Source organism: Pongo abelii, chromosome 6, assembly GCF_028885655.2.
Source record: "Pongo abelii isolate AG06213 chromosome 6, NHGRI_mPonAbe1-v2.0_pri, whole genome shotgun sequence".
Lineage (NCBI taxonomy): Eukaryota > Metazoa > Chordata > Mammalia > Primates > Hominidae > Pongo > Pongo abelii.
The window spans coordinates 49,744,142-49,758,017 of NC_071991.2; the positions used below are offsets into that span (position 1 = coordinate 49,744,142).

A 13,876-nucleotide genomic window follows, 5' to 3' on the forward strand; every position below is an offset into this window, starting at 1 on the left:
GTTGGGTAATATTTTTAAATCCAATTTGTCAATGTATCTCTTAATTGGTATGTTTACCAATTGGCCACTTACATTTAATATAGTTATTAATATGTTAGAGTTTAAGTCTGCGATTTTATTTTGTGGTTTCTATTCTTGGTTTTCAATTTCTGTTTGCTTTTATTTTAACCTTCTTGTGGCAGAACATTTTATTTGAACATTGTTTAGAGTTTTATTTTGATTTATCTATTTTTAAAATATATCACTTTACAAAGCTTTTTTTAGTGGTTCTAGTGATTGTATTAACACAATTTATTACAATCTGTTGCTGCTGTCATTTTACTGTATGTTTTAATCATCAAACTTATTTTAAACTCAAGTTTTACACATATTTTATAAACTCAGGTAGAAAGTGAAAGCCTGTTTTATTTTATCCATGTTTTTTATTTCTTCCTCTTTGATGTTCCAACATTCCTTCTTTTATCATTTCATTTCAGTTTAGGGGATTTTCTTTAGCTACACTTTTAGAATAGATGTCTGTTCTAAAAGTTCTGCTGGCTGCTTTTTTTTTTTTTTTTTTAGTTTTTCTTAACTCAGAGAATGCAGTTTCTTTTCATTACTGAAGGATATTTTTGCTGGACATAGGATTCTGGGTTGATAGTTCCTTTCTTTCAGCATTCAGCAAGTGTTGTTCCATTTTGTTCTGGCCCTCCATAGTTTCTAATGAGAAATCTGCTGTTAGTTGAATTCTTTTTCTCCTTTAGGTAAGGTTTTGTTTCTCTCTTGTTGGTTTCAGTATTTTTTTAAATTTAGTCTTCAAAAGTGTATCAACGTATAATGTTCAAAGTTCAAACGTTTTCTAAAGTATGTTGTGTTTTAGTGTGGATTTGTTTAGAGTTTTTCTGTTTGAGATTTGCTCAGCTTGAATATTTAGGTTTATATCTTTTGCCATATATGGGAAGTCCAGTCATTATTTCTTTTTCTTTTTTTTTATTTATTTATGTATGTATTATTTATTTATTCTGAGACAGGATCTCACTCTGTCGCCCAGGCTGGAGTGCAGTGGTGCAATCTCAGCTCACTGCAACCTCTGAGTCCTGGAATCAAGGGATCTGCCCAACTCAGCCTCCTGAGATGGGCAACCACCATACCTGGCTAATTTTTTTGAATTTTTTGTAGACATGGGGTTTCACTATGTTGCTCAGGCTGGTCTCAAACTCCTGGGCTCAAGCAATCTGCCTGCCCTGGCCACCCAAACTGCTGGGATTACAGGCATGAGCCACTGGGACCAGCCTCAGTAATTATTTCCTTGAATTCTTTTTCAGCCCTGCCTGTTTCTTGTCTCCAATGACATGAATGTAGGATCCTTTGTTAACGTTCCACAGGTCCCTAGGGCTGTTTTGTTTGTTTATTCTGTTAGCATCTGTTTTTTCTCTTTTGCTCAGATTGAGTAATTTCTATTGTTCTGTCTTCTAGTTTACTGGTTATTTTCTTCTACTCTGCCATTCTCCTCTTGTACCATCCTTTAAGGTTTTTTATTTTGATTATTTTATTTTTGAGTTCTGAAAATTTTGACTTTTCTTTATGTGTTCTATTTTTCTGCTGACACTTTTTCTTCCAACTTCTATTTTAGGCTCATGGGATACATATGTGGGTTTGCTATATAGGTAAATTGCATGCAGTGGGGGTTTGGTGTATGGAGTATTTTGGCACCCAGGTAATAAGCATAGTACTCAATAGGCAGTTATTGAGTCTTCACCATCCTCCCACTCTTCACCCTCAAGTAGGCCCCAGTGTCTGTTGTTCCCTTCTTTGTGTCCATGTGTACTCAGTGTTTAGCTTCGCTTATAAGTGAGAACACACAGTATTTAGTTTTCTGTTCCTGCATTAATTCACTTGGAATACTGGCCTCTAACTCCTTCCATGTTGCTGCAAAGGACATTATCTTGTTCTTTATAATGGCTGTGTAATATTCATGGGGTATATGTACCACCACATTTTCTTTATCCATTCCACTATTGATGGCATTTAGGTTGATTCCATGTCCTTGCTATTGTGAATAGTGCTGCAGTGAACATACATGTGCATGTGTCTTTATGGTAGGCTAATTTATATTCCTTTGGGTATATACCTAGTAATGGGGTTGCTGGGTCAAATGGTAGTTCAGTTTTAAGTTCTTTGAGAAATTTCCAAACTGCTTTCTACAGTGTTTGAACTAGTTTACATTCCCACCAGCAGTGTGTAAGCATCCCCTTTTCTCCACAACCTCACCAGCATCTGTTATTTTTTGACTTTTTAATAATAGCCATTCTGATTGGGTTAGTGTGGTTTTGATTTGCATTTCTCTAATGATTAGTGATGTTGAACACTTTTTCATATGATTGATGGCCACATAAATATCTAATTTTGAGAAATTTGTGTTCATGTCCTTCACCCACTTTTTTTTTCATGTTTTAAAAAGGTGACATTGTATTATTACTATCCACAGGTGGGGCCTGCAATATGTGGTGGGTATGCTGGGCTCAGGGGACATGTGGGCTGTGAGGAGGAGATGATGACAGAAAGGCTGGAAGGAAAGGGGGTGGGTTTGAAGGCCAGGCCCAAGGGGTCCTCAGGTCCACTTCTGGGAAGGGACAGCCTTGAGGAAGGAGTCATGGCAAGCCACAGCTAAGCCACCAATCAGATTAAGAAATTTTGGGAAATCTAACTGCCCATCACTGCTGACATCCAGTTTCTTCATGTGGTCAAGGACACCGAGGTCCTTCTGGTTCTTTGTAAAGGCAGCCAGCTCTGTATTCATGAAGCCTAGGAACTCCGTCTTGGAGAGATTGCAGTTGTAACCATTCTTTCCAGCATACTTCTGGAAAACAGCAATCAGGGACTCAATGCACTGCACAGTCTCTGTAGGGCTGGAGATTTTTGCCATGTTGGAGCTGAGCAAGGCACGGGAGGCTGTGACTGGGAGTGGCACGGAGTATCCATTTTTTAATGGGGTTGTTTTTTTACTTTTGATTTGTTCTTTATGGATTCTGGATATTAGACCTTTGTCAGATGAATAGTTTGCAAATTTTCTCCGTTTCTGTAGGTTGTCTGTTTACTCTCTTGGTAGTTTCTTTTGCTATGCAGAAGCTCTTTAATTTAATTGGGTTGCATTTGTCAATCTTTGTTTTGTTGCAATTGCTTTTGGCATCTTTGTCATGAAATTTTTGCCAGGGCCTATGTCCAGAATGGTATTTTCTATGTTTTTTTCTAGGGTTTTCATTGTTTTAGGTTTTACATTTCAGTCTTTAATTCATCTTGAGTTGATTTTTGTGTATGGGGAAAAGAAAGGTGAAGTTTCAGTCTTCTGCATATGGCTAGCCAGTTATCCCAGCATCATTTATTGAATAAGAAGTCCTTTTTCCTATTGACTTGTGTTGTCAGGTTTGTTGAAAATCAGATGGTTCTAGGTGTGTGACTTTATTTCTGGGCTCTCTATTCTGTTCCATTGGTCTATGTGTCTGTTTTTGTGCTAGCACCATGCTGTTTTGGTTATTGTAGCCTTGAAATATAGTTTCAAGTTGGGTAGTATGATGCCTCTAGCTTTGTCCTTTTTGCTTAGGATTGCTTTGGCTATTTGAACTATTTTTTTGTTTCATATGTGTTTTATTTTATTTACTTATTTATTTATTTTAACCTTATTTATGTTGAAGGAGTATCCATATCAGTTTTAGAATAGTTTTTCTAATTATGTGAAAAATGTCATTGGTAGTTTGATAGGAATAGCATTGAATCTGTAAATTGCTTTTGGTACTATGGTGATTTTAACAATATTGAGTCTTCCTATTCATAAGCATGGAATGTTTTTCCATTTGTTTTTATTGTCTCTGATTTCTTGCAGCAGTGTTTCGTAATTCTCATTGTAGAGATTTTTCTCCTCTCTAATTAGCTGTATTCCTAGGTATTCTTTTATAAGTTTTTTATTACTTTTTTGTGACTATTGTGAATGAGATTGCATTCTTGATTTTGCTCCCAGCTTGGACATTGTTGGTGCATAGAAATACTATTGACTTTGGTACATTGATTTTACATCTGGAAAGTTTGCTGAAGTTTTAAAAAGACATATCTAGGAGCTTTTAGTCAGAGACTATGGGGCTTTCTAGGTATAAAATTATATTGTTTACAAAAAAGATAGTGTGAATTCCTGTCTTCCTATATGGATTTATTTTCTTTCTTTCTCTTGCCTGATTGCTCTGGCTGGGACCTCCAGTACTATGTTGAATAGGAATGGGGAGAGTAAACATCCTTTTGTTGTTCCAGTTCTCAAGGCAAATGCTTCTAGCTTTTGCCTGTTCAGTATGGTGTTGGCTATGGGTTGGTCATAGATGGCTCTTATAATTTTGAGGTATGTTCCTTCAATGCCTACTTTGTTGAAGGCTTTTAAAATGAAAGGATGTTGAATTTTATCAAAAGCCTTTTCTGCATCTATTTAGATAATCATATGGGGTTTTTTTTTAGTTCTTTTATGTGATCAATCATATTTATTGATTTGCCTGTGTTGAACCACCCTTGCATCCTAGGAATAAAGCCTACTTGATTGTGGTGGATTAGCTTTTTGATGTGCTGATGGATTCAGTATGCTAGTATTTTGTTGAGGATTTTGCATCTATGTTCATCAGAGATATTGGCCTGAAGTTTTCTTTTTTACATTGTGGCTTTGCCACATTTTGGCATCAGAATGATGTTAGCCTTATAGAATGAGTAAGGGAGGAATCCCTCAAGTTTTTGGAATAGTTTCAGTATGATTGGTGTCTGCTCTCATATGTCTGGTAGAATTTGGCTGTGAAGTCATCTGTTCCAGGGCTTTTTCTGGCTGGTAGGCTTTTTATTGGTGATTCAGTCTTGGAACTTGTTACTGGTCTATTCAGGGTTTTCATTTCTTCTTGGTTCAATCTTTGGAGGTTATGTATTTCCAGGAAGTTAGCCATTTCTTCTAGGTTTTCCAGTTTGTGTCCATAGAGTTGTTCATAATAGTCTCTCAGAGTTTTTTGCTTTTCTACAGGGTCAATGGTAATATCTCCCTTGTCATTTCTGATTGTTTATTTGGGTCTTCTTTCTCTTTTTCTTTATTAGTCTAGCTAGTGGTCTATTAAATTTATTTGTTCTTTCAAAGAACCAAATTGTGGTTTTGTTGATCTTTTGTATGGTGTTTTGCGTCTCAATTTCATTCAGTTCATCTCTGATTTGGTTATTTCTTGTCTTCTGCTAGATTTCAGGTTGGTTTGCTCTTATTTTTCTGGTTCCTGTAGGTGTGATGTTAGGTTGTTAATTTGAGATCTTTCTAACTTTTTGAAGTGGGCATTTAGCTCTATAAATTTTCCTCTTAACACTGCTTTAGCTGTGTTCCAGCGATTCTGGTATGTTGTATCTTTATTTTCATTAGTTTCAAAGAATTTCTTGATTTCTATCTTAATTTCTTTGTTGACTCAAAAAGTCATTCAGGAACAGGTTGTTTAACTTCCATGTAATTATGTGGTTTTGAGAGATGTTCTTAGTATTGATTTCTGTTTTTTTGCTGAGACTATCTATTTCTCTGGCAAACTTTTCAATTTTTCCATTGTTTTAAGCATGCTCATTAGAGTATATTTATGATTGTTGCTTTAAAGTCCTTGATAATGCTAATATTTCTTTCATCTCAGTATTGGAATCCATTTATTTCTCATTCAGTTTGAGATCTTTCTGGTTCTTGATGAGTGATTTTCACTTGAAACCTAGACATTTTGAGTATTATGTTATGAGACTGGATTTTATTTAAACCTGCTATTTTAACTAGATACCTCTGGCATCACTCAAGCAAAGGAAGGGGAAAAGGGGGAAGGCACCATCTTGTTGCTTTCAGGATCACCTGAAGTCAGGAGTTTGAGACCAGCCTGGCCAACATGGTGAAACCCTGTCTCTACTAAATATACAAAAATTAGCCAGGCATGGTGGTGGGCACTTGTAATCCCAGCTACTTGGGAGGCTGAGGCAGGAGAATTGGCTTGAACCCAGGAGGAAGGGGTTGCAGTGAGCCGAGATTACGCCACTGCACTCCAGCCTGAGTGAAAAGAGCGAGACTCCATCTCAAAAAAAAAAAAAAAAAAAAAAAAGAAAGCCCAGGGAAGGTGGAAGTCTAGCTTCCCCACTTGGCCTTTGTTTATATGGTAGGGGTAGAGCCACTTTTTTTTACTTTTGACTTTTTGGGTACTTTTTGTATATTTGTCTTAGTCTGTTTTGTGCTGTTTGAACAAAGTATCTGAGACTAGGTAATTTATAAAGAATAGAAATTTATATCTCACAATTCTGGAGTCTAAGAATTCTGGAGTCCAAGGAAGTCCAAGATCAAGGTGACAGCAGATTTAGTGTCTGGTGAAGGCTGCTCTCTGCTTCCAAGATGGTGCCTTGATGTTGCATCTTCTGAAGGAGAGGAACACTGTGTCCTCACATAGCAGACAGTAGGAAAGTAAGACAGCTTTAATCTCACTCATGAGGGGGGAGTCTTCATGGCCTAATCACCTCTTGCAGGTCCCATCTCTTAATACTATCACATTGGCCATTAAGTTTCAATACCTGAATTTTGGATGGGACACATTCAAACTATAGCAGTGCCCATTGGCATTTCTGGATTGCCAGCCTCTTTAACTCCAAATCTGAGAAAATGAGGCACAAAGAGAGCCCACGGAACTCATAACCATGTTGTTCTTTGGGTCTCAAGTCTGTCTTCTCTCTACTTTTCAGAGTCTTCTTATGTTTGATTTGTATGTAACTCAAAGGGTTTTCAGTTGTACTTCAAGGGAGTAATCAGGAAAAGCACATCCACTCCATCTTCCCAATAGCAAACATTTGTATTACTTAAATATTTGTATATTTTATTTTCATTTTCATTCAGTTCAAATTATTTTCTAATTTCTCATGTGATTTCTTCTTTGATCCATTGGCAATTTAAAATTGTGTTAATATGGACACAGGGAGGGAACAACACTCACTGGGGCTTGCAGGGGAAGGGCAGGGCAGGGCAGGGGAAAGCATTACGGAAAAGAGCAAATGCATGCTGGGCTTAATACTTAGATGATGGGTCAATAGGTGCAGCAAACCACCGTGGCGCACGTTTACCTGTGTAACAAACCTGCACATCCTGCACGTGTACCCCGGAACTTAAAAATAATAATAATTTTAAAAACCTTCTAGAAACACACACACACAAATAACAAAATAAAATAAAATTGTGTTGCTTAATTTCCAGGTACTTGGAAAATTTCTCAGATTTTGATTTCTGTAAGTTTTTAAATGTAATTTGTAATAGTAACAATTGGATAATATACACCTGCCTAAGATTAAAGCCGCAGTTTTCTGCACCGACTTTCTCTGCATCCCTGCTTACTCTTTGGAGGCACTCTTCTGTTTTTATTTACTCTAATGGCTGTCTTCATAACTCTAAAGTAAATGCAAAAATGCAAGCACAAAAACCTATTTCCAGTATCTTCAATTTCAGTTAATGTCGACTTACTCTGTATATATAAAATGAGGGTTTAACTTATTACACTAGCCCTATTTCTCTCAGTGTTTGATAATTAGTATTTTTAATTTTTTGGTTATACCTGAATCTTTTAATTATATAGTAAAATTCTCTATTTCTTGTTTCATTAATTTCTAACAGTATGGTCTCAGTGACAACTTTCTTTTTTACTTATTCAACAATATTTATTGAATAATTAGTAGGCACAGTTTTCAATTTCTTTTTCAACATTATGAAAAATGTCAAAAGTAATTATAATGTAGTTCAGTTGTTTTTAAAACTTGATAGCATTATGAAGAACAGGACTTGTTCCCAGTCTTTTCACATCACAGAGATAAAAAATTGAGAGGATCTACATTTACTGCCAACACTATGTAGTACTGCAATGTTGAATTTTATGTTCATACTTTTTGTGTTCACAGGAGATAAATTTCTCATTTACAAATAAAAATGTAAGTTTAGAACAGAATGTTTTAAAAAGGTAAAAGCATTCACTGCATACTATATTCCAGCACCATACTTAGGACATATAGGACATATATGACTGTATATGTGAGCTCTCATCTCACTTCTCTTGCAGAATGGTTATTATTAAACTCATTTGAGAGATGAAGTGATTGACAGTCATTGAAGGATTACTTGAGACCATAGAAACTATAACTTGCAGAGTCAGAATTTCAGTTGAATTCTGACATCAAAGCTATGCTTTTCCTACTATATCAAGCTGCATAATAAATCTACACTTGTGAGACATGGAAAGATATTTATGATGTTTAGTGATGTATATTACATTAACATTGATAATATGATCTCATTAGGTAGTATTGAGTAACTCTAATTTCATGTTTTAAATGCCTAGGGGAAGGACTGGAAAGATAATCACCAACATTTTTTTTTTTTTTTTTTTTTTGAGATGGAGTTTCGCTCTTGTCGCCCAGGCTGGAGTGCAGTGGTGTGATCTTGGCTCATTGCAGCCTCTGCCTTCCGATTTCAAGTGATTCTCCTGCCTCAGACTCCTGAGTAGCTGGGATTACAGGTGCCCGCCACCACGCCCAGCTAGTTTTTGTATTTTTAGTAGAGATGGGGTTTCACCATGTTGGCTAGGCTGGTCTTGAACTCCTGACCTTGTGATCCGCCCACCTTGGCATCCCAAAGTGCTGGGATTACAGGTGTGAGCCACCACACCTGGCCAATCACCAAAATATTAAAAATGTTAGCTCTAAGAGGTGCTTACTTTCTCTTTTCAACTCTTTATTTTTTGACTTTTTCCCCCAGTGATCTCACATCACTTTCCCAGAATGTATAATGTTATTTTTAAAAAACCTCTGAGACACGAACATTCTGTTGGAATTTTTTTTCTGTTGTTATTTTTTCTTTGTCTTTGAAATTTTAAAAATAGCTGGCAGATAGGAAAGAATTGGTCAATTAAATCTTCTGCTTGGTTAAAATTGTAATGGGCACAGGAGCTATTATTCCATTCTGTTCCAGTTTTTATAATATATTTTATATTTTATGAAGAAATTCAAGGATCTAAATGAAATGAATCATGAAATGTTTCTGTAAATCTTTGTATTTTTCTATTAATCACCATATTTTAACTATATACTTTTATATTGACTTACAGTTACTATTATTTATATTACAGAATTGGTTACCACATATATAGTATTTTTCTATATAGAAGCATAATGTATAATTTTTAAGTGACTGATTCCCAGGTGAAATGATCTAAATGAATTTGTCAGAGTTTATAATGTCTAAGGCAACCATCACAAAATCGTATTTTGGAAAGATTATTATTACTATTATTTTTTAATTTATTATACTTTAAGTTCTAGGGTACATGTGCACAATGTGCAGGTTTGTTACATATGTATACATGTGCCATGTTGGTGTGCTGCACCCATTAACTCGTCGTTTACATTAGGTATATCTCCTAATGCTATCCTTCCTCCCTCCCCCCACCCCACGACAGGCCCCAGTGTGTGATGTTCCCCTTCCTGTGTCCAAGTGTTCTCATTGTTCAATTCCCACCTATGAGTGAAAACACGCGGTGTTTGGTTTTTTGTCCTTGCGATAGTTTGCCGAGAATGATGGTTTCCAGCTTCATCCATGTTCCTACAAAGGACATGAACTCATCCTTTTTTATGGCTCCATAGTATTCCGTTGTATATATTATTATTAGTATTATGAAGAGAATGTATTTACCTCAATTATCTCTTTGTTTTTATCTTTTTTAAGGTAATCATAGCCTCCTGGTATCGCACATTCATGGGAATAATGAATTTATTTGGACTAGAAACTAAGACCTGCTGGAATGTCACCAGAATAGAACCTCTTAATGAAGTTCAAAGCTGTGAAGGCATGTTTCTTCCTAAAATGTTGTCATTTGTAAACATTCATAAACATTTAATAATATTATGATTCACTTTTAAGAATTATTGTAGAATTCTGTTGTTGATTTAAAAAAAATTAGAACTGACTCACCTCAATGAGTATTTTACATTTTAAAGTAGTTTTCTGAGAAGGCTGTGTACTTAAAAATTTGAGTATAAATTTTGGAATTTGAGTATTAACATATCCCATTGTAAGGCAATCTGGACTATAAGTTAGTCTTCTATTTCAGAATGAGAAGATACAGAAAGATGTTTTTTGGGGTAGCTTCAATATATAAATTTTGAGGATACATTAAATAGTCAAATATCTATTTGTAATAGCTAATGTATAAATTTAATTATGCATACATATTTAAAAATCAGATATGCCATAATAGATTGATTTAGAAATATTACTTTTTTATATATGCTCATAGTCCATGAGTAGTATTAATAAAACTCTTCCTATTTATCTTCTACATTGGTTTCTTTGTCAAAGAACTGCTTTTGGAATCATCTAATAGCTTTCCAGGATACATAGTGGTCATTTCCATTTAAGATGTTTGCATTTCAGCACTTTTACAATTCAAGTATGTTGCTGTCCCTTGAGACTCTCGTTCAGAGCCACTTGTATCTATTTTCATAACACTAACAATGTTGTTTTTTCTTTATTTCTTCAAATTCTTAACAACATGACTCATTATATTTTATGAATAAATTTTTAGACTTGTTTGTAACAACATTCAACTCTTGGGATATAAACTACATCTATTTTCCTTACATTTTTTATTGATTCCCTCAGTAAAAATAGAATTGATGAGGATGTTTGAGGGGGAATTATACTTTTTTGTGTACAATGTAAGGGATTGGAGAAAATGCTTCATAAAATGAAAGACTTTGCAATGATTCAATCAGCTAGAAGGTGTGACCCTGTCTGAGTGTGAAAATGATCACCTAAGTATGGTATTAGTTACATTCCCAATAAGTGATAAGTTAGTGTTTGGCACTTGGGACACAGAGATGAACCAGCTAGATATGGGGCCTTACCCTCATAGAGTTTATGCTGTAAGGGGGCTGTCAGCAGTTACAACTGTGATGGATATTACAAATAAGAAAATAAGGTTACTAACATTAGGAGTAAGACAGGATAAGTATTTTAAGAATAGGGAATAACATATTCAAATATCCTGAAGCAAGAGAGAACTGAAAGAAGACTAGAATTCCTGGAAGCAATGGAGAAGAAAAATGATGTGAAATGGTGCTGAGAATATAAGCAAGGATCAGATCATGAAAGGGGTGCACTGATGAAGGATTTTATACTTTATCCATTGAAGAATTTTAACAGAGTTCCATTTTAAAACATTATTTAGTCAATGGTATGGAAAAAGTATTAGTAAAGGGACAAAAGTAGGTTCAGGGAGGCCAGGTAGGAGGCAATTATATTCTCAGCAAGTGATTGCAGGAGAAATAATGTGGAAATGCCTGGGTGTGAGAGAGATTTTGGAAGTAGAATGGAGAAGACTTGGTAATTGTTTGTTAAGAGAGGGGAAGGTGAATGAAGAATCATGTGAAACAAGTTTGGTTTCTAGCTTAAGTAACTGAGCTCCTTTGAATGGTAGGAAACGTTTGAACAGCAGCAGGTTTGTATTGTTATGTTTCATTGTGTCTGCATGAATTTGAGGTACTTGAGAGACCTCAGAGTGGGGACATGAAGTGGCCATCTGGGTATAAGAATAAGGAGCAAGTTCTGGATTAAATGTAGAGTTGGAGTCATCTGTGTATAGATCATTGGAGCCATGGATGTGGAAGGATTTCCTTATGGAGAATGTGCAGATGGAGAAATGAAGGAGGATATGACAGAGCCTAAGGTGGTCCAGTATTAAAGAGTGGTACATAAAACAAGAGAAGTTACTGGAACTGACTGAAAAGAGTGATCAGAGAGGCAGGGGGAATCAGAAGGCCAGCCTTCAGACCTTGGCTCCAGCCAGTTAAAGTGAAGTAACCTTTGACAAGTTGAATATCTTATATTCTGTTTTCTCAACCATAAGAAAAGTATTTTTATACCAGCTAATATCATAAACTTGGTCTGAGAAAAATGTGGGATGATTGTTAAGTACATATTGTCACACACACACACACGATCTTCTATATGGAATATACTAAGATTCTAGCTATACATAATAATGGATCAAATGACTGGATCATTTCATATAGACTAAAGCTGTACCCTAAAGTCAAAACCATATCTTAACTCTTCCTAGAGCCTAGCAAAAGATAAAAATAATGCAATGGATTTTCTTTTGTATTCATTAAGTGGTTCTACAGACAGCTCCAGACACTGAACACTAGCAGCATCACCTAAATAAATGTGAATCCCCAACAAATCATTACGGTATAATAGTAATTCATTAGAGGAAAGTATAAATGCAATTATAAAAAGTATAAAGTATAACTATATAATCGCTCATTAAGGGTGAGCTTACATATGTGTATGTGTATATATACACACACATATATATACACACACATATATATACACACATACACACATATATGTGTCTGCATGCACACAACACACAAACTCTTGTAAGGGTAAAGAATTAAACACAGCAGCAATCTGGAAAGCAAATACTTTCAGCAAATTCTTGAGCTCTTGATTGCAAAGCACTGAGATAATTATGCCCAATTGCTTTAGAGTCATATATTCATTAAACACTGATTATCTGTATCTTTTCAAAGGATTGGGAGATCCTGCTTGCTTTTATGTTGGTGTAATCTTTATTTTAAATGGACTAATGATGGGATTGTTCTTCATGTATGGGGCATACCTGAGGTAAGACTACTATTGAATTAAGAGACCTTTCAGTGGGCTTTTACAGACTGGCTGATATTTGTTGATTAAATGAAAAGGAAAATTAATGAGATTAGATTCATATCAGGAAAGTTTGTGGATTTACTTGATTTTTCAGAAGCTTCTGAAACAGTATCACATAACCAGAAACAGGAGATGTCACTAAAATTCTATCTCAAAATCATCCCCTTTATTCTGTTATTTAAACAGATTTCCTAACAAAGGCTTTAATGGAATATCTCCTAGTTCATGTGTAAAATTAATAAAACATTGGAGGAGATCTTTGGTTAGCAGTAATAGCAGCTTATTTCTAATTGTATTCTCTAAGGATGAAATTAAGAAAGCAGTAGGAAAAACTGTGAATCACATGTGGCAGGCACTTACATCTGCTAGCATGTCTGTTTTGATAAGAGTACCACGATGAAGCAGCAGTGAGACCGGTCTCAGGTGATAAGTTGAAATTAATTTCAATGGTCATGTGTTTTGCCCCCACACTTAATTGCTCCCTGAGATAGCCATATTAGCTAGTTGTTGCCAATGAAAACTAAGGTGAAGTCAGTTTTGGTTACATCTAGTAAAGTATCTGCCCTTCTCACAAAAGAACAGACTTAGGTGCCCCTTCTCTGTTTCTTCCTGCTTTTATTACACTAGGATGTCATGCCCAGAGCTGTAGCAGTCATCTTGTGACCATAAGGGAAAGGTCATAAAAATAGCAGATATATCTGGCCTACCATTCTTCTGCTGCTGAACCAATGCCAACAGATACTTATATTTCATTTTCTTGTTGAATGATATAATAAACAACATCCATATTGTGTAAGCCACTTTTGTTAGGTTTTCTGTTTCTTTCAGTGGAGCATATTCCTAGCTGAATCATCAGATTTCTTTGCAATGTTATTCTTGTCATGCAAAACATTTAAAATTTAAAATTAATTGATAGCTTTACTCTTTCAACAAATATTTATTGAGTTTTCATGGGGCTTTTGCCAATATAGAGATTAGTAAATATACACACTCTTGTTTTAGGAAGTTTTCAGCATAAAAAAGACTAGCATAGAATCAATGAAAACTAGTGACATAGTCAGTATTGTGCCAGGGATACTATCCAGCACGGTACATAAAAAGAAAAGTAGTAAT

At 35.4% G+C, this 13,876-nt stretch overlaps 2 protein-coding genes across 12 annotated transcripts in view; one reads left to right on the plus strand and one right to left on the minus strand.

Moving 5' to 3' along the window:
- DPY19L2 (dpy-19 like 2) overlaps positions 1–13,876 on the plus strand; it is a 105,983-nt gene that overhangs the window by 14,183 nt on the left and 77,924 nt on the right. For all 11 annotated transcript variants that reach the window (XM_002818060.4, XM_054559317.1, XM_054559324.2 and 8 more), the window contains exons 5-6: positions 9,755–9,875; positions 12,628–12,721. In XM_002818060.4, the coding sequence (XP_002818106.3) occupies positions 9,755–9,875; positions 12,628–12,721 (215 nt within the window). The remainder of the gene's footprint in view (positions 1–9,754; positions 9,876–12,627; positions 12,722–13,876) is intronic.
- On the minus strand, positions 2,526–2,931 carry LOC103891131 (protein S100-A11-like). Its single transcript, XM_054559326.2, has one exon. It carries the CDS (start codon positions 2,903–2,905, stop codon positions 2,591–2,593), a length of 315 nt encoding a protein of 104 aa, XP_054415301.1. The 5' UTR covers positions 2,906–2,931; the 3' UTR covers positions 2,526–2,590.

Excerpts from the sequence above, each read along its gene's own strand:
- LOC103891131 (XM_054559326.2), bottom strand. The coding sequence starts at position 2,905 with ATGGCAAAAATCTCCAGCCCTACAGAGACTGTGCAGTGCATTGAGTCC.